Consider the following 24,379-nt stretch of genomic DNA (forward strand, 5'->3'; position numbering starts at 1 on the left):
TCAAACATGTTCTCAATCAGAAGAAGCCGTCTTGCTATGAGGGAGATAAGAAAAGGATTGAGGTACATAAACTTGGTCGAAGAGAGATAAAGCAGCTAAAATCAGGTCTAAAAGTATTGGGAAAGGTCTGGTAGCTCTGTGAGTCACACTGATGAGGTGTTTGTGTGGAAATCTCTTAGTGGGACCAAAGAGAGAAAAAGCCCTGGTCCTGATGCTTTGGGAGGGAAATGATTGAAGTATGCTGTGAGGAACTGACTGGGAGATATTCACACATTTTCCAGTCCTCCTTGGAACAACAGCAAGTTTCCAGCAAATGGAAACAAAGGTTAAGTGTCCTATGGCACTCAGTGATGATAGTCCTGTGGCCCCATCACCTCCACCTCTGTTTAAGGGAACTAACTGTAATCTGCAGCTTCAAATGGAACTAAGACTTCCTCCACTAGGTGGCAGTGTCTGAGGAGAAAGTGTTAGTGGAGCTGGCCTGGAGTCAGAAACAGGAAAATGCAGGATTGGGGCTGAAATTGGGTTAGCACTAGTGCCTTAAACCAAAAAGGTTGTAGGTTGAAGCTTGTTGGTCAGCTGGGCCTTTCTGTGGAGGTTGGATGTTCTCCCACAGTCCAATGAAATGCTGCTTAGGTTCAGTGGTGCTTCTAAATTGGCTGTAGGTGTGGATGTGAGAGAGTGCTTCTCTGTCTCTCTCTGTTGGCCCTGTGATGGACTGCTCACCTGTGCAGGTGGACCATGCCTCTTGCCCTATGACAGCAAGGGCACAGGCTCCAGCTCTGTGAGCCTAAGCTGAATAAACAGTTAGCAAAAAACGATTCATAGATGGCCTGAAATTCCCCAGTGAGCAGTTTGGTAGATAGCTATGACATGCTAATCACATCTAGCAGCTGCATTCTAACTGTAAGCTGATCCCTGCTGAGCCAAAGCACTTTTTAATATACAAATTACAACCTTTAATAGAAACCTATTGGTCAGCATCTTATTAGCCTGCTGTTAGCTTCATTGCACAGAAAACGGATAGAAACTAACAAAGTTGATAAAGAATAAAGGGAAATGTGATGATTTAAAGCCTTTGAAGTGCTTCAGATGATCTCTGTCCACTTATGTCCACTCATTCATTCATATAGGCTATCTAATGCAGCTTTGATCTTCACAGTCTGCTTCATGAAACTCATTCTAACCCTGAATGTCAGAGTTTTCCTCCTTCTCCTTTCCCATCATTCATGCTGCCAGTGGAGGAGATTTGGTTGTTGGACTGTGTTTTGTGTGATGTGTGTATGTTTCGTGTTGAACTGCTGTTTGTAAAGTACATGGCCATTTTGTCTGTGAAGGTCCTGGTCATCCAGGTCATCGTAGTCTAAGTAGCTTGGAAAGGACTTCTTAAAGTTGCTTGAAGATGTTTCGCCTCTTATCCAAGAAGCTTCTTCAGTTAAACAAGTCTAGATGCTTTTCTTCCCAAACTCCTTAGACCATGGCCATTTTGGTTTGGATTTCAGTGTCAGACAGACTTCAAGGTGGAGCGTTTCACAGTGAATAATCCAGTGTATGACTTTCTTCTTCTTTGAAATGTGAAAATTGTTCTGCTACAGTCAATGGACTAAACCACATAAGAAGAAAACAGACTTTAGCATAAAACATCCTCAGTGTAGATCAGTATAATATCAGCCGTATGTCTGCACAACATTCACATCATATTCATCTCAGCACAACTAAAACATGGTGACTGACTTCAGAGTTCCAAGTCCACATCCTGGACTCTCCAGAAAACCACACAGCTGCTTCACTGCTGAATCCTGCAGCTTGTTTCCACTCAGATCCAGCTCTCTCAGATGGGAGGGGTTGGACTTCAGTGCTGCTGCCAGATAATCACAGCTGATCTCTGACAAACCACAGCTCCTCAAACTGTATAAAGAATGGAAAATGTAAGTTAATTATACAAAGTGTGAGCTTGAAATCATTCAGTGTTTCATAATCTGTTCAGAGCTGAAAAAGGTTCAGAATGTAGAAGTTTAGAAAATGGAATCTCCAAATAGCTGAAGCCAACAGGAAGCAGCTTCAAACAAACACGATAAGAGATAAAACTCAAAATATTTCACATTAAAGTTGTACATTTATCATAAAAACATGAAAAAATTGAAAAAAAAAAAGTTTTACTGCGTGAAATAGAAAAAAGTGAACACGACAGAGTCAAAAACCAAAAACTACCAGTTTAGGAGGCCGACAGTGGGACTGTGGTGAAGGCTCTACACCAAACCTACACAAAAAGGCTGAAGTTTGAACCTGAAACTGTAAAGCTGTGAGTGAAAGAGGTCTAGTATCTGTCACGTTAGAGGAAACTGCTGCTTTTATTGAGTCACACTGTGAAAGTGTGCTGAGCCACAGCTGAACCAGCATCCCTGTACAGCAGACACTTGCTGCGCTTTGCTGCTTCCATTGAACCCTCTGCACAGAGTTTCATTTTCCTCTTCTGGTACCAAAATTCAGTTCCAGCAGCATTAGCCACAGAAATGCAGAGAGAATTTTTGGATCTCTTGGTTGTGTTGTATGATGGGGTGTTTGCATATCTGGTGTCTGTGTTGCTTTGGAAAAGAGGAAGGAGCGGCTAGCAGGTCCAGCGGCATGTAGTGTGGAGATTAGCCAGATAAGTCAAAACCAGTCAAATCAAACAACAGACCTTTATTCGTTGTCAGCAACATAAGACCATACAAGCCAGGTCTTGTGGGAATAAAGAAAATATATTATTGCTAAACATGGCTTGCATTACTGGCATTTTATTAAAACTTTTTACAAAAGGCGTAGTTGTAGTTATCTTATATACACATTGCAAATTGTGCCCATGAAGAGTTGATGCTCAGTCCAATTAAGGTCATAAGCTTCGTCTGGCCTGACGGTTCCGACAATATATTGTGCAAGTGACTTTGAGCAGTAGAAAGTTAATGCATACATGCTTACAAACACAAATAATTGTAGAAGACAGTCTAGGCCAAAAGGCCAGGAATACATTTTGCTTGTAACTGCATTTGTGCTTGCCTAGCAACAGTTGATGAAAAGGTGTTAAAAAATAAGCATGAACTGGACAAGTCAACAGGAAACATCTGGAGGGTGAGACGGTTGAAACAAACAGCCATGTATGGTAAAATGTTGCTGATAACGGAAATTTGTCTAATTGTCATTAACTGTAACTTATGCATGTTATATTCTTTGCTGACGCGAGAAGGGGCATAAACCCTGACATATTAAAACAATTTTGAAGTGTGCTTTTGGGCGGAGATCTATGGTGATGTGTTACAGTGTACATCTTCCCACGCGTGTGTTCAATAAAATCATCGTTTGACTGAACCCTTCTGGGCCAGTGTTGGTTTGTTCTTATCCTCAATATCCAACAATCAGGTGACAGTTTCCACGGCTCTACTCTGTCCGAACCAATGACTGTAGAAAACATGGACAATGTGACAGTGCCTCCTCCCAATGTGCAAAAATGAAGCCAAGATACCCAGGTTGTGGAGGCTGCCATGCTTAAATTAAGTCTTAAGTCTGTGCAGTAGTAACTTGAGGTGGAGCGTCTGCGTCACGCTCCCGCCCACACACCTGCTGGACGAGACCGCAAACACGCCCCCCTACACATTTTACATAGTGTAGGGGGGCTGCTCCAGTTTACCTGCTGATGGATTTAAGGAGTCTGATGACTCGCTCAATTAAGTTAAATACAACCACGTCACTATTATGAAAAAGACACACAGCTTATCGTCTTATAGTTTCACAATATCTAAAATCAGCCTTTTAATTCATTTGCTAGATTAGCTGCTAGCATACTCACTGTGTTAGAGGCTTGTTGCTAGCTAACTAGCAACGCTATACACCTGTTACTCAAATAGTCTGTATTTTTGAATCATTCGGGCTTCTTAGCTGTTGTTATCCATTTTTAGACAATGATGAGATCAGCTGCACACTCCCCAGACGCCCAGGGTTACTGTTAATATCAAAAATTTAATGTTGTCCTTTAAAACTTTAACATAAGACTGAAGATTTAAACAGTTTTAGATCCATTACACTCACAGAGCAGTACAGCCTGCTAACATGGAAACTTTAAACAAAGACAGTAGCAGGTTTCATATGAGCGTAGTTGTTTATTTGTTTTTTTTTTCATCTAATAATAGATTCCATATTCATATCAAGAGCTACATCCAACCTGGGGGGAAACTAGTGAGGGAGACTATCAGGACCAGGCTGGGTTTCCTGGGTCCAGAGATTTCATCACAGCTGTCCTGTGCCAGATGTTCTGTTGACCCATTGAGAGAGGAATCATTTCAGAACATCAGGAAGACTGAAGCTCATCGCAGGGATCAAGGAGGACCTCATGATCTTCACCAGTGGCTCCCTCATCTTTAGAGCTCCACCGTAGGCCCACCCCAGAAGATGGATTAACCCAACATTACATGAACACTATGATGGAGACCTTTGCTTTGTGTGGGAGAGGCCAACCAGCTCATTTCCGCCGCTTGTATCCGCAATCTCGTTATTTCGGTCACTACCCACAGCTCCTGGCCATAGGTGAGGGTAGGGATGTAGATCGACCGGTAAATTGAGAGCTTCACTTTTACACTCAGCTCCCTCTTCACCACGACAGACCGGTGCAGCGTCCGCATCACTGCGTCTGTCGATATCCGGCTCCCGTCTCACATCACTCGCAAACAAGACCCCGAGATACTTAGTCAAGTACAAGTCCTCCACTTGGGGCAGGAACTCATCCCCGACCAGGAGTGGGCACTCCACCCTTTTCCGACTGAGAACCATGGCCTCAGATTTGGAGGTGCTGATCCTCATTCCCACTGCTTCACACTCGGCTGCGAACCGTTCCAGTGCGAGCTGGAGGCTATCACCCGATGAAGCCAACAGAACCACATCATCCGCAAAAACCAGAGATGAGATTCTGAGGCCACCAAAGTGAAAGCCCTCTGTCACTTGGCTGCGCCTAGAAATCCTGTCCATAAAAATTATGAACAGAATCGGTGACAAAGGGCAGCCCTGGCGGAACCCATCACCCACCGGGAACGAGTCCGACTTATTGCCGGCAATGCGAACCAAGCTCTTGCAACGCTTGTATAGGGATTGAATGGCCCGTAGTAATGGGCCAGACACCCCATACCCCCGCAGCACCTCCCACAGGACACCCCGAGGGACACGGTCGAATGCCTTCTCCAAGTCCACAAAACACATGTAGACTCGTTGGGCAAACTCCCATGCACCCTCAAGTATCCTTGACAGGATAAAGAGCTGGTCCAGTGTTCCACGACCAGGACGAAAACCGCATTGTTCCTCCTGTATCTGAGGTTCAACTAGCGGACAAACTCTCCTTTCAAGCACCTTGGCATAGACTTTTCCAGGGAGGCTGAGGACTGTGATCCCCCTGTAGTTGGAACACACCCTCTGATCCCCCTTCTTAAAGATGGGGACCACCACCCCGGTCTCCCAGTTCAGGGGTACTGCCCCTGATCTCCACGCAACATTGTAGAGGCGTGTCAACCAGGACAGCCCTACAACGTCCAGAGCCTTCAGGAACTCGGGGCGGACCTAATCCACACCAGGGGCTCTGCCACCAAGGAGCTGTTTAACTGCCTCAGTGACCTCGCCTCCGGAAATTGGCGGGTCATCCCCCTCATCCCCAGACTCTACTTCCTCCTCAGAAGATGTGTCAGTGGGATTAAGGAGGTCCTCGAAGTATTCCTTCCACCGCCCGACAATTTTCTCAGTCGAAGTCAGCAGCGCTCCACCAGCACTATACACAGTACATCTAGAGCACCGCTTTCCCCTCCTGAGACCTGACGGTTTGCCAGAATCTCTTCAAGGCAGTCTGAAAGTCTTTTTCCATGGCCTCTCCAAACTCCTCCCACACCCGACTTTTAGCTTCAGCCACTGCCCGAGCCGCATTCCGCTTGGCCTGTCGGTACCTGTCAGCTGCCTCCGAAGTCCCACAAGCTAACCAAGCCTGATAGGACTCCTTCTTCAGCCTGGTGGCTCCCTTCACTTCTGGTGTACACCATTTGGTTCGGGGATTACCAGCACGACAGGCATCAACCACCTTGCGGCCGCAGCTCAATGCAGCAGCTTCGGCAATGGAAATGCTGAACATGGTCCATTCGGACTCAATGTCCCCAGTCTCCCTTGGAATGCTGTTGAAGCTCTGCCGGAGGTGTGCGTTGAAGATCTTGTAGACTGGGGCCTCTGCTAGGCGTGCCCAGCACACACTCACTACACATTTAGGTGCACCGGGTCTGTCCAGCATCCTCCCCCGCCACCTGAACCAACTCCCCACCAGGTGGTGATCAGTTGACAGCTCAGCCCCTCTCTTTACCCGAGTGTCCAGAACATATGGTCGCAGGTCTGGTTATACGATTACAAAATCGATCATCGACATGCGGCCTAGAGTGTCCTGGTGCCACGTACACTTATGGACACTCTCATGTTCGAACAAGGTGTTCGTTATATGGTAAATGGCTTGTATTTGCATAGTGCTTTAATAGTCCTTAAGGACCCCAAAGCGCTTTACACATTCAGTCATCCACCCATTCAACCACACATTCACACACTGGTGATGGCAAGCTACATTGTAGCCACAGCCACCCTGGGGCCCACTGACAGAGGCGAGGCTGCCGGACACTGGCACCACCAGAAATGGCCAAACTGTGATTTGTACAGAAGTCCAATAACAAAACACCGCTCAGTAAGCGCTTTGGGTGCCTAGAAAAGCCCTATATAAATACAATCCATAATTATTATTATTATTATTATTGTTATTAACAGAGTCTCCACCTTCTGGCACCCCACCCAGGGACTCTAAGAAGACTGGGTACTCTGAACTGCGACTCGGCACATAAGTGCAAATGACAGTCAGGACCCATCCCCCGACCCTAAGGCGCAGGGAACAAACCCTCTCATCCACCGGGAAGAACCCCAACGTACCGGCAGCAAGCCGAGGTGATATTAGAATACCCACCCCAGCCTGCCACCTCTCAACAGGGGACTAAGGCCCGGCCACCAGACGCTTGACCTCGGGCACCCTCCCCCGGCCTGGATCCAGGGCGAGGCCCCGGTAACCCTGTCCCGGGCAGGGTAAACTGTCCCCTTGATGTTTTTCTCATAAGGGTCTTCTGAATCGCTCTTTGTCTGGTCCCTCAACCAGGACCAATTTGCCATGGGAAACCCTACCAGGGGACAAAAACCCCCAGACAACATAGCCCCTGGGATCCCTGGGACACAGAAACCCCTCCACCACGATAAGATAGCGATTCACGGAATTGTTAACATATTTATTTTAATTTCAATTCAGGTTAGATTTTCTGTGCGCAGAGAAAGTGCCAGCAGTGCGCGATTGCGCATGCGCGCATCTTAGAGGGAACACTGGAAGCCCATCTGCTGCTCATTTCTTTGCCACCATCAAAGGAGCTCTTTATCCTGTTCTTCACTCTCATTGGTTCATTGTGTGCATGTTTTTACAACAGTAGTCATTCTGATTGTTCAAAGACAAGAATCAGCTGTGACTAAATGTACCTTCTACAACAGTGAACACGAAGAATCAGCTCCCACCTCGTTTTCTTTTAACAACTATTTTTAGCTGCTGTGTTTTAGTGTTTGTGCAGACATCAGACATCCTGCTGCTCTGGAGAACTGAAGCTCTAATGAGCTCAGCCTTTATCTCCAAGAAACAAAGCTGATCATGGAGACCCACCAGGTCAGCTGATCTGTGGACAGCACCAGCATCTTTAACTAAGTGTGAGAGGTGAGGAGTCTTTGGAAGCCTTTACTGTCTGATAGTGATGTTTAAACGATGGCTCAGAGCAGGTTTTGGATCATTATTTTGCTTTTCTTCTATTATTAGTTTTAGCTTCTGCTTCACAGATATTCTCTAAAATGTTTCCCACTGTTGGACAAACTTTCACAGTTTCTTCATAGAGGAGATTTCCTGTAGAGTCCATCTGTGCACACAAAGTACTACCAAACTCATCTCATACTGAACACACAGTACTTTTACTGTATCTCAGGTTAGCAATTTAGCATTTCTCCAGTCTTTTCCCCTGAGTCACAGAGTGTCACATGACATCACAGAAGCTGATTGGTCAGCTGCCGTGATGGTAGTGGAGCAGCATTAATGATGATGTAGAACAGCGGTCCCCAACCCGTTTGAGCAGGGGTTTCCACCGACCCCGCAAAGGTGGCTGCTGTGAAGGACTGGCCCATTCCGGGCAACCCTGCTGAGTTGCGGAGCTTCCTTGGCCAGGCATCATACTACCGGCGGTTCGTCAAGGACTTTGCTACCATTGCAAGCCCCCTGCACCAGCTCACACAGAAGGGCCGGGAGTTCCACTGGAGTGAGGACTGTGCCGTGGCATTTGATCGGCTCCGATCTGCACTGGTTGAGGCACCGGTGCTGCCCTACCCAGACCTGCAGCTTCCTTTTGTCGTGGACACCGATGCCAGCAACACGGGTGTGGGGGCTGTACTGTCGCAGGAAGGCCCTGAGGGGGAGCGGGTCATCTCCTACTACAGCCGTTCCCTCAGCAGACCAGAGAGGAACTATTGTGTCACCCGTCGAGAGTGGCTGGCCATCATTCTGGGTCTCCGCCATTTCAGACCCTACCTCTACGGGAAGAAGTTCCTCCTGCGCACAGACCATGCGTCCCTCACTTGGCTGCTCAGCTTTAAAGAACCGGAGGGACAGCTAGCCCTGTGGTTGGAGACGTTGCAAGATTACCACTTTGAGGTTCGTCACCGGGCGGGACGTCTCCACACCAATGCAGATGCCCTCTCCCGACGCCCTTGTGAGGAAAACCAGTGCAGGTACTGCCAACGCTTGGAGGACCGGGAGGGCATGACTTCAGTGATCGCGTCACCACAGGGCGGCCATGAGAATGACTCTGTTCCGGGTGGGCATTGTAGCAGTCTTCAGGCCCAGTCCACCGCAGGGGATACCGAGGGTCTGGAGGCCATGGATCCCCAACGGCTGCAACACGACCAGAACCAAGACCCTGCCCTTTCCCGGGTTCAGTGTTGGATTGGGGCCGGTCAGAGACCATCATGGCCAGAAGTATCTGCACTGGACCTCGAGACCAAGGCTCTCTACTCCCAATGGGCCAACCTCACAAGCCGAAACGGCCTCCTCTATCGCCGCTGGCAGGCTCCCGGGGGTCACCGTGAGGTCTTCCAGCTCTTGGTGCCTCAACAGTTGCGGTCCAGGGTCCTCCAGCTGGTCCATGGGGCAGGACACATTGGAGTAACCAAGACTTTGCGGCGACTTTGGTCTCGGTTCTACTGGCCCGGGTGTCGCCAGGACGTAGAACTCCATGTCCATCGGTGCGATGCCTGCACGGCTCAGAAAGGGCCTTCCCAACGCTCTCATGCCCCCTTGCAGCAGTATCAGGTGGGGGCTCCCATGGAGCGGGTTGGTGTGGACATCCTGGGACCCTTCCCCACCACAGACCAGGGGAACCGCTATGTCCTGGTTGCCATGGACTACTTCACTAAGTGGCCTGAGGCCTATGCAGTCCCTGACCAAAGTGCTGTTACCACCGCTGAGCGTCTGGTCAACGAGATGTTCTGCCGGTTCGGGGTACCAGAGGAACTGCACAGCGACCAGGGCCGGAATTTTGAGGCTGCGGTGTTCAAGGAGGTCTGTCAGCGGCTGGGTATCAGGAAGACCCGGAGGACGCCACTGCACCCCCAAAGTGATGGGTTGGTGGAACGCTCCAACCACACCCTGGCCACCCAGCTTGCCATCCTGACCTCCCGCCAGCAGCGTGACTGGGATCAACACCTTCCCCTGGTCCTAATGGCCTACCGTTCTGCAGTCCAGGAATCTACTAAGTGCACTCCAGCGGCCTTGATGTTCGGTCATGAGCTTCGTACCCCAGTGGACTTGGTGTCTGGATCCCCCCCCGAGCAGGAAGTGTGCGGGGACCCCGGGTTGGGCTACCTCCACAACCTCCTCGCCCGGCTACGGGAGGTGCACCAGTTGACCAGGCAGGCTCTCCGAGATGCAGGCTCCCGGCAGAAGCGAGCTTATGATACCCGCTGCAAGGGTGAAGGACTCTTGCCAGGTCAGCATGTGTGGGTCTACAGCCCGGAGAGGAAGAAAGGGCTTTCCCCCAAACTGATGAGCCAGTGGGTTGGACCCTGCACTGTTCTCGAGAGGCTGTCCGACGTGGTCTACAGGGTGCGGCTAGTCAAACACCTATCAGCCTTTGAGTCCACCCAGGGAGGAGCCAGGGCCCCAGCTTCAACCGCAGGCCCCCAACCTGGCCTCAGAGGCGGCTGGGGGACCCACGGAACGTCCTCAACGACACCGTCGCCTTCCCCAACACCTCAGAGACTTTGCTTTGGACATGCCGGTTGCTGGGGACAGCTAACCACTCAGGTGGGGGCTGTGTGGCGTGTTGGGGGAGCGGCTGTTCTCTCCCATCATGCCTTGGGACATGTGCTGCTGTTAATGTTCTTGTTTTGTTGTTTATGTTTACGTTTCTTTTGGCTGTTAGATTGAATGTTGTGTTTATGCTGTAGTGAGTTCAGTGACAGTTATTGTTGATGAAAGAATGTCGTACCATGAGTGAGTTCAGGCTTGTGCTTATTGACCCTCTGAAGCACAGTGTGGTACCGTGTGTGTTTTAATAAAGAGCTCCCCCTACCAGTTTGGGGTTGAACTGCAATCTCTCTGAGAGCTTCTTTGTTGAGAATTCTCTGAATGCCACAATATTGTCGGGCATAAACCGGTCCGTGGCGCAAAAAAGGTTGGGGACTGCTGCTGTAGAACAACCTGAACACGAGCAAATCCGACTTTTATTGGGTTTAGTCATTCCTGCTGCACTGTTTGTCCTTCTTACTGAAATGACCTGCTGAGAGCTCACACTGTTCTCTTTAGAAATGATGTCAGTCTGATTCGTCTCATGTTTGGAGGCATGTTTGATGTTTGCTCTTCTGGAAACTCTCAGTATCAAATATGGAATATGCAAAGGAATGGAGACACGCTTCAGTCTCTATGGACCTGTTTATGTACCTGCCACCATCATTCCACATGTTTGTACATAAGCTTATGAAATCCTGTCTGCTGTTAAACTGTGCTGTTATTTATTACTCTTCACCTGCTTGAATATCACAGTGTGGGCGGAGCTACCTGAGCCCCACCCAGAAAGACGCTTCCAAAAAACAGACACAGCTCCTCTCTGGAGCTAAACTTCTGCTTCATCTCCGCCTCTTTTCTTCATCCCCCATCTCTCTTTTCTCTTCTTCAGTGTCCTGCAGCCATGTCTCCCCGAGCATAAGTCCTCTATGAAGAGCAGCCTTTCTTTATTGTCGTGCTCGCTATAGAGCACTGGCACGCTCATTTCCCTGGGCCTCAAAACTGCAAAGGCAGCACAGCGCTGTGCCGCGATCCCAGCAACCATCAGTGAGTCGAAGACCCCCGGGAGAAACAGTGGGGGCGCAGGAGATGCCGTCGGTGTGTCGGGAACTATCACTTGGATACCGAAGCTCCTGGTAGCCAGGAGAATGCTATCCGCTTCTTCTGCGAGTGAGCGGTAATCCTTCGCGGCCAGCAGCAGGGAGTTGACGAGGCCAGCTCGCACCAACTGTCTGAGGAAGAAGTGAGTGAAGCGGAATCTGCCGTTATCTGTTCCCAGCAAGGACAGCGTGTTCTAAATGAGCTAGTGAGTGGCACCATCACCCAGGCAAGAGAGAGAGGAGTTTCTTGGCCTGGAGTAGCGCTGCAGCAGCAGTGCCTTCCAAGCGGTGTATTTCCCTTCGGCGGGGAAATCCCGGAGGATGGTTATCACACAGCGGGTAAACAGCAGTTCTAGTGAGGCCACTACATGATGGTATTTTGTGTCGTTGGCTGAAATGTCACGAAAAGCAAACTGAGCTTTGAAGTACACAAACCACGAAGGAGGGTCCTGAAGCCAAAAATCCGGCAGCTTAACCGCCACAGTATGAATTAAAAGTTACAATAATATAAACACAGTGAAACTGGAGCATGAACACTAATATTTTTTAACTCTATAAAAGCTAATATGAGGGTTCCCGATGGGAAGGATGGCAGGATGGCAGGATGCTGTAAACGGACCAAACTTCAGTCAGGAGAACAACTAAGATAATCCATCCACAATACGAGGTTAGTGATTAATATACTGCTGCATGGGCTGGGCTGTAGTGACATCAAAGGGTTTAAAAACTGAGCTTTAAAATAAACAGTGGTAATAAAAACCGAGAGAGGCAGACAGTGATCACTGACTTTTTAAGGGAGTTGTTCAGATTAAATAGAACAAAATACAAAGCATTAAAACATGTTAAAAACACAACAGCCTTTAAAAAATGCAGTAGTTTGGACCCAGAAACAGGTTTCATCAGATCGTCACTTAAAGATTGGTTATCCTACTTAAAGATTGGTTATCCTACCTCCTGTAATTGTTTTTAATGCAGTACAGTTTTTATTATTAAGATCCTCAGTGTGGATCAGTATAATATCAGCCTGATGTCTGCAGTTTAGTGTCAGCACAACTTTCACATCATATTCATCTCAGCAAAACTAAAACATGGTGACTGACCTCAGAGTTTCAAGTCCACATCCTGGACTCTCCAGGAAATCACACAGCTGCTTCACTCCTGAATCCTGCAGGTTGCTCCAGCTCAGGTCCAGCTCTCTCAGATGGGAGGGGTTGGACTTCAGTGCTGCTGCCAGATAAAAACAGCTGATCTCTGATAAACCACAGTCCTTCAATCTGTATTAAGAATGAAAGATGCAAGTTTATTAGACAAAGCGTGTCCTCATTTCAAAATCCATTTCCCTTTCCTGTTCGCTCACAGATTAGCTCCCTGGGAGTAATACTTGGATTAGCAGCTGGAATTGCAACTTCATTTTAAAAAACATTCTGCAATGCAAATGTAAAGATACAGATACTGAATTCAGTCAGTCAGCCCAGATGTTGCCACATTACATTATGATACTCAGAGTTGAAACAACTCAGACAGGCTGATTAAAATAATAGCTGTCAGTTCTTGCATTCCTTATATTAAACCCCTTTATTAGCAGAGGGCAGTAATACTGTTGATTTAACCCCTAAAAGATGATTCTGTTCATCTGGATGTACCTGTTTTGGATGAGTGATGAAATGTTTCTCCCACTAAAAAAGGTATATCCAGATAAACGGAACCAGCTTTTTAAGATTTCCTTACCTGGATGATCGAGCATGCATCAAGACACTATTGATTTAGGCTCATAAGCAAGTGCAAACATTTCTGACCTCTTATAACTTCAATTTCTCAATCTAAAAAGTCAATGCATTTAAAGCTGGAACTGCACACCTAGCTATCAAAAGTTTGGTAAAGTAGCATGAGTACAGTAAAGTTTTGTTGGGTCCTGTTAAAAATCCCACAGGCATCACACCACATCTGACATATATAGTTCCATTTAGTACAGTACATTTTTGAAATTATAAAATATATATTCCAGTTATCCATTTATCAGTAATTTTTGAGTGAACAGATGTCACTGATAAATCAGTGGTGATTCACCTGCAAGTGTTTTTAACAAACTTTGTTTTTTGTAGGATTCATCAGCAGCTGTGGAGAGATTTATTTGAATATCTTCTGGCTTCATTTTTCCTAACCTGGCTCCATTTTTCCTAACCTGGACGCTGAGGATGGCTGATTCCTGACATGGACACACACCTCAGCCCTCATCATAGGTGTTACATCCTCCATACAGCCATCCCAGAGAGAGAGACAGAGAGCAACGGCCACTCATTAAGACCAGCCAGAAGTCTGTCCCTTTCTGGTTGCTGTGGAAACTTCTAATAAGAAAGTTTGCATTCTTAAAACTATGCTGGGTCATGTGTCATCATATGAGGATATTACATTTTGTCTTAATTCTGATCAATTAAGTGTTTTGATTGTTGATCAAATATGGCAGCTTCGTGTTGTGCTCCAAGTTAAAACCCATTGTCCTCATGAGCACAGCATCTAACAGCTCTCCTTAAAAAAGTTGATTGAATTTACCTGGCCACAATGGTTTTCAGTTGGAGATACAGTCATCACTCAAAACAAAAGAGGAGCACTAGAAAGTCAGAAGACAAAAACAAAAACAAAACACGAGTCCAAAGCAAAAGAAAAGAAACACACCAGAGCACAGAAAAACAGTCCAAAACAGAATACCTCAGGGGGCCGGCCGTGAGGACGGCAACATGGACACAGTTCAGGGGGCTGGCCAGGGGGCCGACAGCACCGGAGCCCAAACAGTTCAGGGGGCCGGCCGTGCGGAAGGCAGCGGTGGCGACTCAGGCGAAGGGCGTCCGGGGGTCGGCCGTGCGGAAGGCAGCGGCGGCGACTCAGGCGAAGGGCGTCCGGGGGCCGGCCGTGCGGAAGGCAGCAGCGGCGACGCAGGCGAAGGGCATCCAGGGGCCGGCCGTGCGGAAGGCAGCGGTGTGGCTGTGATGTGGCTGCAGCTGGCGAGGGTGATGTGGCTGCAGCTGGCGTGGAAGCCGGAGACGGAGGCGCTGCAGGCGGCGGCGTGGAAGCCGGGGACGGAGGCGCTGCAGGTGGCGGCGTGGAAGCCGGAAGCGGAGGCGCTGCAGCAGGCGGCGGCGTGGAAGCCGGAAGCGGAGGCGCTGAAGAAGGCGGCGTGGAAGCCGGAAGCGGAGGCGCTGAAGAAGGCGGCGTGGAAGCCGGAAGCGGAGGCGCTGCAGCAGGCGGCGGCGTGGAAGCCGGAAGTGGAGGCGCTGCAGCAGGCAGCGGCATGGAAGACGGAGACGGAGGCGCTGCAGTAGGCAATGGCGTGGGAGCCGGAGACGTAGGCGCTGCAGCAGGCGGCGGCGTGGGAGACGGAGACGGAGGCGCAGCAGGCTGGAAGGGTCCCTCGGATCCTCCAGCGAAGACTGACAACGAAGGCCGGAGCGGTCCCTCGGACCCTCCAGCGGAGACTAGAGATGAAGGCCGGAGCGGTCCCTCGGACCCTCCAGCGGAGACACGAATTGAAGGCCGGAACGGTCCCTCGGACCCTCCAGCGAAAGCCATCGCTAGGCCAGCAGTCATGGACTCCACTAGCAGACATAGAGGCGACTGGCAATGCACTGAGCACTGGCTCTGCCCAGGCAATGCTGACATGGAGTAGTACTCAGGTGGCTGCTTAAACTTCAGGGGTCCAGAATCAGCTGGGGACCGAGACCTAGCCTCTGGGGAAGCCCTGGAGTGGCAAACTGTGCCAATGGTGGCTAAACCACGAAAAGCACCTTGGGTTGACAGAAAACTTTCTCCCTGCATGGAGTGAATGAGTGAAACTGGTAATGATTGAGCCTTAACTACAGGAGACACAAGCAGCTCAGGGGCCTGGACTACAGGCGGCACAGGGGCCTGGACTACAGGCGGCACAGGGGCCTGGACTACAGGCACCACAGGCGGCACAGGGGCCTGGACTACAGGCGGCACAGGCGGCACAGGGGCCTGGACTGCGGGTGACACTGGGAGCACTGGGCCTGGACTGTGGGTGACACTGGGAGCACTGGAGACAGAACTGCGGGTGACACTGGGAGCACTGGAGACAGAACTGTGGGTTCTTCTGTCCTCACACACTCAGGATCTGAAGTTCTTCTCTCACATTTTTTTCAGTATTACAGTACACTACAGTACTTTAATCCATAGGTCCTGATTAATGAGGAGTTACTGAAGTACAAGCTTTTAAAAAAAATGTTACTGTCTTTACAGATGTGGCAAGAGACTGAAAACATGCTGTTGTTTGCATATATTTGATATTCAGTTCTGCACAGGAGCTGCAGCAGGGTGCAACCTGTTACTTTTACAGTATAATACTTGTTATAAAAGTACAGTAACAGTAATTAGTGACTGATTAGCCCGGAACGTTTCTCTTAATTTCTTTAGTAAATTCATTCACCTGCACAGATTAGCTAAACGAACCCTGACAGCCGAGTGCTCATTTTAGCTAGCTAGGTCTCAGGACCTAGCTAAGGACGGTAGTTACGGATTATCTTACAAACACGTTTAACTTGCCGAAAAAGTTCAGCGGGGCCTCGGGTCCTTTAGTCGGGTAGTCCAGTTTACTGAAGAACACCTCAGACTGTCAGGTTAAAACACTCAGTCGTGTTTTCGTAGCGTAAACGCTGGCCCTCCTCTCAGAGCCTACACTCTATCTACTATTCCCGAACACAGATACGCAAGTTTCTCCGTGACTGCAGCTGCCAGTCAAAGCTGCTATGATGACGTTTCACCCCAATTTAACATCACCGCGGTAGGAATTAGAATCAAACTTATGGGAAAGATGGGAAAGGAGACCCCTGGGACATCAATCAGCATGATGAGAACTATTGATAACAAAAGAAAGAATCTTTGGAAAAAAATTATCTAAGGAGAATAAATTTATTTTAGTCTGACCCCAGTCCCATCCGCTAACATGGAGGAGGTGGGGTTTATGACCTATACTGCAGCCAGACACCAGGGGGCGATAGAGACGTTTTGGCTTCATTTTTGGGGAGCTGTGGCGTTGTCCATGTTTCCTACAGTCAATGGTCTGTCCAAACAATCAGAGAGCTCCTTACATCCCACGGTGTGGCTAATTTGCATTGCAGTAGGATTTTTGAAATGAAGTTGCTAATTTAAGTGTTGATCCCAGGGAGCTGATCCATGAGCGAATAGGAAAGGGAAATGGATTTTGAAATGAGGAGCAGAATCGCCATTTTAATAAACATTTTTTAAATCAATTTATTAAATTGGAATTCAAAAGCGGATTTTGAAATGAAGTTTTTAAAAAACATTTTGAAAATCAGATTATTAAATTGGAATTCGAAAATGGATTTACAAAAGCAGAATTTATTCTACAATTCATTATTTAAGCACAGGATTTTTTATTTTGATGTGCGTGACTCTTGTGGTCCTCCATAAAAAACATGAAAAATACTTGAAAAAGTTGTGTTTTTCATTCCAGGAACCACATGGTTTCACTTTTAAAGGTGAAGTGTGAAAGAAATGGACATATTTGAAGTCCAACACCTTTTTCCAGTCACATTATTATAGGAGCCAAACTACAAGCTCATTTTCATTCTAATAAGTCATCTTCTGACCTGGACTAACAACACTGGTCTTTATGTGCAGTTGGCTATGACATCAGTGCTCAGGGACAATCTGCAAAGTCCAACACTGAAAGAACATCACACACTAATTTGCTTCAGCACTTTCACACAAACATCTACTGTCAGTAATTTAACCAAACTCTGTGGAGTCCTTTTTTGGAAATTCAAATGTAATTCAAATGGTCAGAGAAAAGAGGGTTATGAGGAAATATGATGACATGTTGTGTATTAGCAGGAATTTATTGAATCATTTTCCACAGAAACCAACAAAATGATTGACAAACATGTTTTTACAAACTCAGTGTTGGACTTTGATCAGCAGGATAATTGTGATATTTAAAGTCAGTCATTTAGATATTTCCCACAATAACCAAACCAAGTGATTATGAAGAATTATTGTTCAACGTCACACACATTCAAAGGAAGCACTCACAACATGCAGTTATCCTAAAGTCAGCAAAGAGGCACAGAAAAGAAGATCAGACACCAGCGAGGGAGGATACGAAAGACAGACGCAACAACATTGTCATCCCCTATGTAGCCGGTGTATCAGAAAAACTCAGGAGAGTTTACTCCAAGCACGACATCCCAGTGTACTTCAGACCCAGCAACACACTCAGACAGAAACTGGTTCACCCGAAAGACAAAACTCCTAAACACAAACTTAACAATGTGGTGTATGCTGTACAGTGCAGCGAGGAATGCCCAGACCTCTACATCGGAGAAACCAAACAGCCACTTCACAAGCGTATGGCACAACATAGAAGAGCCACCTCCACGGGACAAGACTCAGCAGTTCATCTGCATCTAAAGGACCAAGGTCACTCTTTTGAGGATGCCAATGTTCACATTTTGGACAAAGAGGACAGATGGTTTGAAAGAGGAGTGAAAGAGGCCATTTATGTCCACTGTGAGCGACCATCTTTGAACAGAGGCGGTGGTTTACGACACCAACTGTCTGCCATCTATAATCCAGTTTTGAGTTCCCTCCCCAGACGCCTTAACACCCACTCACACCCTGGGTCATCTGACCTCAGGAAATCACATGATAAGGTGGGGCCAGGTTTCAAAATGAGCTCACCCGAAACCCTGGCTGATTGGGACCCACACCCATTTTCACACCTTGGCTCAGGCGATTAGAGGATCATCAGGGTGTCCTTTGTCCCTCTTTGGGGGGAAACTCCCACTGGGTTTAAATCTGGGACTCTCCACCATTTGACCTTAGAACTGAAGAAGCTTCTCGGATGAGAGGTGAAACGTCTTCAAGCAACTTAAAGAAATCCAGACGCTGTTCTTTGCGAGCTCCTTTGACTCCGATGACCTGGATGACTGAGAACCTTCACAGACATTTACATCCATTCACTTATCAATATATCAGAATGTGAACGGCAACGACATCACTTTTTTTTACCATCAGCTCAGAATTAAAGCTAAGATCTCAATCTTTGTAACTCTGAGACCCCGTTTGATCAGGTGTGATTGATTGATATTCACTGTTGTGTCTGATACTTAGAACTGTCAGGAAGAATGCCACACAGTTGATCAGGGTTCCCTCTGTTTGAATTAGGAATGGTCAGCAAGCCACTCGGCACCATGTGGAGGGCCACGAGCCATAATTTGAGTATCACTGTTTGAAATGTGAACATTGTTCTGCTACAGTCAATGGACTAAACCACAGATGAAGAAACAGACATTAAAATGAAGAACCTCAGTGTGGATCAGTATAATATCACCCTTAGTTCTGCAGTTTAGTGTCAGCACAACTTTGACATCATATTCATCTTAGCACTACTAAAACATGGTGACTGACCTCAGAGTTTCAAGTCCACATCCTGGACTCTCCAGGAAACCACACAGCTGCTTCACTCCTGCATCCTGCAGCTTGTTTCCACTCAGATCCAGCTCTCTCAGATGGGAGGGGTTGGACTTCAGTGCTGCTGCCAGATAATCACAGCTGATCTCTGACAAACCACAGCTCCTCAAACTGTATAAAGAATGAAAGATGTAAGTTTATTAGACAAAGTGTGAGCTTGAAATCATTCAGTGTTTCATAATCTGTTCAGAGCTGAAGAAGGTTCAGAATGTAGAAGCTTAGAAAATGGAAACTCCAAACAGCTGAAGCCAACAGGAAGCAGCTTCAAACAAACACAACAAGAGAAGAAACTCTGAATGTTTCACATTAAATTCGTACATGTATCATAAAAACAGTAAAAAGACTTGAAACAGTCATGTTTTTCATTCCAGGAACCACATGGCTTCACCTTTAATGGTGAAGTGTGAAAGAAATGGACACGGTCCAACAACACCTTTTTCCAGTCACATTTTTAGAGCAGACAAACTTCAAGCTCATTTTTATTCCAACAAGTCATCTTCTGACTTGGACTAACAACACTTTTTCTCTATGTGCAGCTGGCTGTGAGACTAGTGTTAAGGGACTTTATATAAAGTGCAACACTGATGAAGCACAAACTGGCATTTTCGATTCAATTCAATTCAATTTAATTTATATAGCGCCAAATCACAACAAAAGTCGCCCCAAGGCGCTTTGTCATGAATCAGCTGATGCAGCGTTTTTTTGTTTGTTTGTTTGTTTTTTGTTTTTGTTTTTTTGGGGGGGGGCTTCCTGCTTTTATTGTTGTGCTGATGCAAATGTGTGCTGACAACTTTGACTTCGTTCTTCAACAGTCGATGTTGCCTGAACAACGTGTGAACTTGGAACCCAGATGTGTAAACCACATGATTCAACGCACCAAAGCATCCAACCTGAACAGGAAACAGAGACTGCTAACCTACAAAGTTAAAGCTTCTCCTTTTGAACACAGTTTCAAAGAAATTCTACAGTATAAAGTAGAAAAGCCATTAAAAATGTTTTGATTGTTTTAAATTGGGCTGAAATCAAACTACACTAAGCTCAAATTTAATCCCATTTCTGTCTGGCCTCATCCTGGGCCAGATTATCCAATACACACTCTGACCACAGGCCCAGGGGCCACGCATAGCTGGGCTCCTTCTAAGACACAGGAAACTAAACCAACACAATAATAAAGAGCACCATTTGATTTTCTTACAGTTTAGCTCTTCAAGCCAAAACATACTAAAAACATGAGCATATATATGTTTCCTGATAAAATGATGTTACAGGTAGAATATAGTAAAGTGGTGGTGTTACAGCCAGCCTTTCTCCCCTCTGCTCTCAAGGTTGTTAGTCTCGCCCAAACTCAAATGAAACTTAAACAAATGAAAAGAGGAAGAGGAGCCTGAATCTGTCAGGGCTCTGTGTGCGGGCAGGCGGAGAGGAGGATCCAAACGCAGGACTCTGACACTGAATTGTAACTTAAAACCTCAGCTTTATTGCTGGCACGAAAACAAAACATGAAGTGAACACTGAACATGGAGAACCAAAACACACAGGCATAAACTGATGGTTCGACGCGACGCTGGGTTGAGGAAAACACAGGGCTTAAATACACAGGGTAGTAATGAGGGAATGGGCAACAGAAGGGAGACACAGCTGGGAGAGATCAGGGCTAACGAGGACGGGGGAGCGAAGCTAGACACACTAACATAAGACAAAGACTTTCACAATAAAACAGGAAACAAGAAACACAACTCAAAGACACGGACTCAACACAGAGAGGCGGACAGAAAGTAATACATGAACCCCAAATAATAAGTGAGACCACAATTCCTAAAAACAATGATAAACAGAAACATGAAACTCTAATACTAGACATCATAATCATCAACACCAGCACAACAAGAAAACAATCCATCATTCAAATATAAACCCAAACATACTAAACTCAAAATACTGGGTCCAACGGACCCAGAACCGTGACAGAATCCTGCTTTGTTGTCATGTTTGGGCCTGTGTTAGGCTGCTCTGTGTTCCTCTGCTTTAAAACACACCTCACCACAGCAGCTGTGTGGATCGTGTCTGTAGAAGCCATATCAGCTTCTGATACCATGAACATCATCACAGCTCCTAACTTCACCTTTATTAGCTTTTACAATCATTTCTTTTTTTCTCTCTGTTTCGACAGAAGTCAGACAGAAGTCTCTGCAGCCCTTCTTTTATCTGCTATCATCAGATCTTCAGCAGCCTCATTCACATCCCTCACACACTCTACAGCCTCATCATTACTGACTTCATCTTCACTGACTGATGGAGTACAACATGAACCCGTGAAGGCTGAAGAACTGTCCTGTCAAACATCTCCCCGTTACTACTCGACTTCTGTCAGCCTTTAAATGAACCCTGCTCAAGTCTATCACTTCTATTTGAAGCCAAAAGGACAAACTGTTGTTCAGTCGTTTGGAAAGACACAACATTTCTAAAAGCACTCAAACTTCTTCCTATTTGTCTTCAGACACACCCTGAACATTTATAAACTAAAGAAAGTTTCAAACATCAAAGATCTGAAATATAGAAAAACAACAACAGCCACAGTCAGTGAACTCACCTCAGAGTCTCCAGTCGACAGTTTGGACTCTCCAGTCCAGCACACAGAAGCTTCACACCTGAATCCTGCAGCTTGTTTCCACTCATGTCCAGCTCTGTCAGATGGGAGGGGTTGGACTTCAGAGCTGAGGCCACAACTTCACAGTGAGTGTCTTTGAGTTCACAGCCAATCAGTCTGTGATTATAGAAAATATAAAATGTGTTATTATAAAAGCAGAACTCTGCATTAGAAACACAGACTGAATGTATATGAAGACAAAACAGAGTGAGGTCATAATCTGATGAACATCTGCACTTCACATCTGTGCTTCAGCTCCTCTTACTGTGTTTGACATGAAACAATGATTCAGTCTCTCTCAGACCTGCAGACTTTTAATGAGAATCTTTGTTTGGCTTTAATCTACAGATGAAGGAGGAAGATGGTGTCACATTTAGGCTTCCATAATGTCCACAGTCTGTCACTGAGATCTGATCCAGAGTCAGAGTGAAGACACACATTTGGACTGTTTCCTGTTTTGAATCTGACTCCAGAATATTTTGAATGAGTTAAGCTCAATGAAGAGTTCCAGCTGGAAAGATGATCTCTGTTTGCTTCCTGCTATTCTCAGGTACCACTGTTCACGTCCACATGCAGGAAAAACCTGCTGACTGTTACCAAACGGAGCAGAAATCTCATCATGGAGAATAATGACAAATGAACTCAGAGCTGCTGATGTCAGATCTGATTCCAGGGGAACTAAACAAAGAAATGATTGGCTCATTTTAGCTTTCTGAGCCATTAGTCTGCTGGTGTGTCACTAGTTGGCAGAAAAAGATTTGTATTCCTGTTCTGGGCTTTAGTGTTTATGACTCCAGTGAGTGAAAGAAGCCATCTATGTCCACTGTGAGCGACCATCTTTGAACAGAGGTGGTGTTTTACGACACCAATTGTCTGCCATCTATAATCCAGTTTTGAGATCCCTTCCGAGACGCCTTAACGCCCACTCACATCCTGGGCCATCTGACCTCAGGAAATCACATGATAGGGTGGGGCCAGGTTTCACAATGAGCTCACCCGAAACCCTGGCTGATTGGGACCCACACCCACTTCCACACCTTGGCTCATGTGATTAGGTAGAGGATCATCAGGGGTCCTTTGTCCCTCTTTGGGGGGAAACTCCCACTGGGTTTAAATCTTGGACTCTCCACCATTAACCCTTAGAACTGAAGAAGCTTCTCAGATGAGAGGTGAAACGTCTTCAAGCAACTCAAAGAAGTCCAGACGCTTTTCTTTCCAAGCTCCTTAGACTTTGAATATTGTTATAACCTGACATGGATCAGTTTGTCTTTGATTGGTTTGTAAATGTCACTGTTTCCATTGGACCTGAGTGACGGTACAAAGACAGAGAGGGAGAGAAAGGAGAGAGAGGATGGAGACAGCAAAGAGAGAGCAAACACAAACAGGTGAGAGTGGACAGGTGACCAAGGTCAGCAACCAATCAGAGAGCTTCTGTTTGACCCACATTCCTTGATGATGACTTCACATAACCAAGCAGTGTGTTACTCTGATATCAAATATGGAGCCTGCTCTTATAATAATGATCATCAGATGATATTATTGTGTTATTTTGTAGCTGAATATGATGTTTGTGTGATTATCAGTGAAAGAAGCAGTGAGGAGGATGGAGAGAGAGAGAGGACAGATGGTGAAGTTAGAAACACTAAAAGGATTTTTCATGGATTTCATGGATGATTTGAGTGATTTCCAGCAGGACACTTAAACATGTCAGTGGACGTTCTAACGAACATATTCACTGATATGAAACTTGTCATTGAACAGGATTAATATCAGTGGAAACATGGTGGAAAAAGCTGTGACTGCATGGATGTGACACACTTCAAATCTGTTCTCCACTCTTGGATTTGGGATCCATGGAGCTGCTGCTGAGTCTGTACAATAAAGGATGGTGTGGAAGGTTGCAGCGTATGGACACAAACACTTTGTGGTTACAACATGAACCTCCCACCGTCTATAAAGCACTGATGACATCATGAAGATTGGCCAGCGCTGCCCGGAAGTCAGCTCGTGGATGTAAACAGCAGCCAAACACACAGCAGTGAATTCCATCAGCAGAAAATAGGGACGACATTTCAGCAGCAACAACTAAACATTGAACAATCAGCTCTGTGATTAATGAGGACATGAAGTCAGACATTGGTTATTAGGAGCAGCAGCAGGAATGAGAGTGAATCCATGTGCTGCTGTGACATCAGCTCACATATTTGACACATGTTCAGTCCAGATGTCAGCAGTGTCTTCTCACTCAGTTTGTCCCACTGTGGGCAGTAAGAGAGCACAGCTGGTTCACCTCTGAGCCTCACTCTGAACCGCAGCTCTGTCACTCATCAGTACATCACACTTTAATCACACAAAACCAGAGTCTTCCTCAGCACCTTCATCCTCACTCACCATGTTTATGGTGAGTCTGTAGTTCTGTCTGTAGTCAGAGGAGAAGCTCAGACGGTGACTGCTTTGGATATTTGTCTCTTTGTAACATCAGAGTACACTTCACTACAAAGAAGCTCTTCATAGGCTGTGTCCCAATTCAGGGTATGCACGCTTGAAGTACGCACACTACGCGTACTACGGACGGTGCGTACTATAAGTACGGGAAGTGCGGAAGTGAGAGGGTTGTGAAATGGGACGGTCTAGCGTTCGTCGCGCTGTTCAGGTTGACTAGCAACCATGATACTAACTGCGAGAAACGTGTCATACAGCAGTGTGTGACAGAAATGAAGGAGAAAAAATATTCTG

General features: G+C 46.6%; 1 protein-coding gene across 1 annotated transcript in view; it reads right to left on the bottom strand.

Annotated features, from left to right (window-relative positions):
* The window catches only part of LOC134622347 (NACHT, LRR and PYD domains-containing protein 12-like), a 134,601-nt gene that overhangs the window by 104,915 nt on the left and 5,307 nt on the right, over nucleotides 1–24,379 (bottom strand). Inside the window, exons 3-7 of the mRNA XM_065470152.1 lie at nucleotides 21,587–21,760; nucleotides 18,934–19,107; nucleotides 12,594–12,767; nucleotides 9,974–9,982; nucleotides 1,735–1,899 (exon numbers count right to left, since the gene is read on the bottom strand). Of these exons, the coding sequence (XP_065326224.1) occupies nucleotides 1,735–1,899; nucleotides 9,974–9,982; nucleotides 12,594–12,767; nucleotides 18,934–19,107; nucleotides 21,587–21,760 (696 nt within the window). The remainder of the gene's footprint in view (nucleotides 1–1,734; nucleotides 1,900–9,973; nucleotides 9,983–12,593; nucleotides 12,768–18,933; nucleotides 19,108–21,586; nucleotides 21,761–24,379) is intronic.

Source organism: Pelmatolapia mariae, linkage group LG3_W, assembly GCF_036321145.2.
Source record: "Pelmatolapia mariae isolate MD_Pm_ZW linkage group LG3_W, Pm_UMD_F_2, whole genome shotgun sequence".
Lineage (NCBI taxonomy): Eukaryota > Metazoa > Chordata > Actinopteri > Cichliformes > Cichlidae > Pelmatolapia > Pelmatolapia mariae.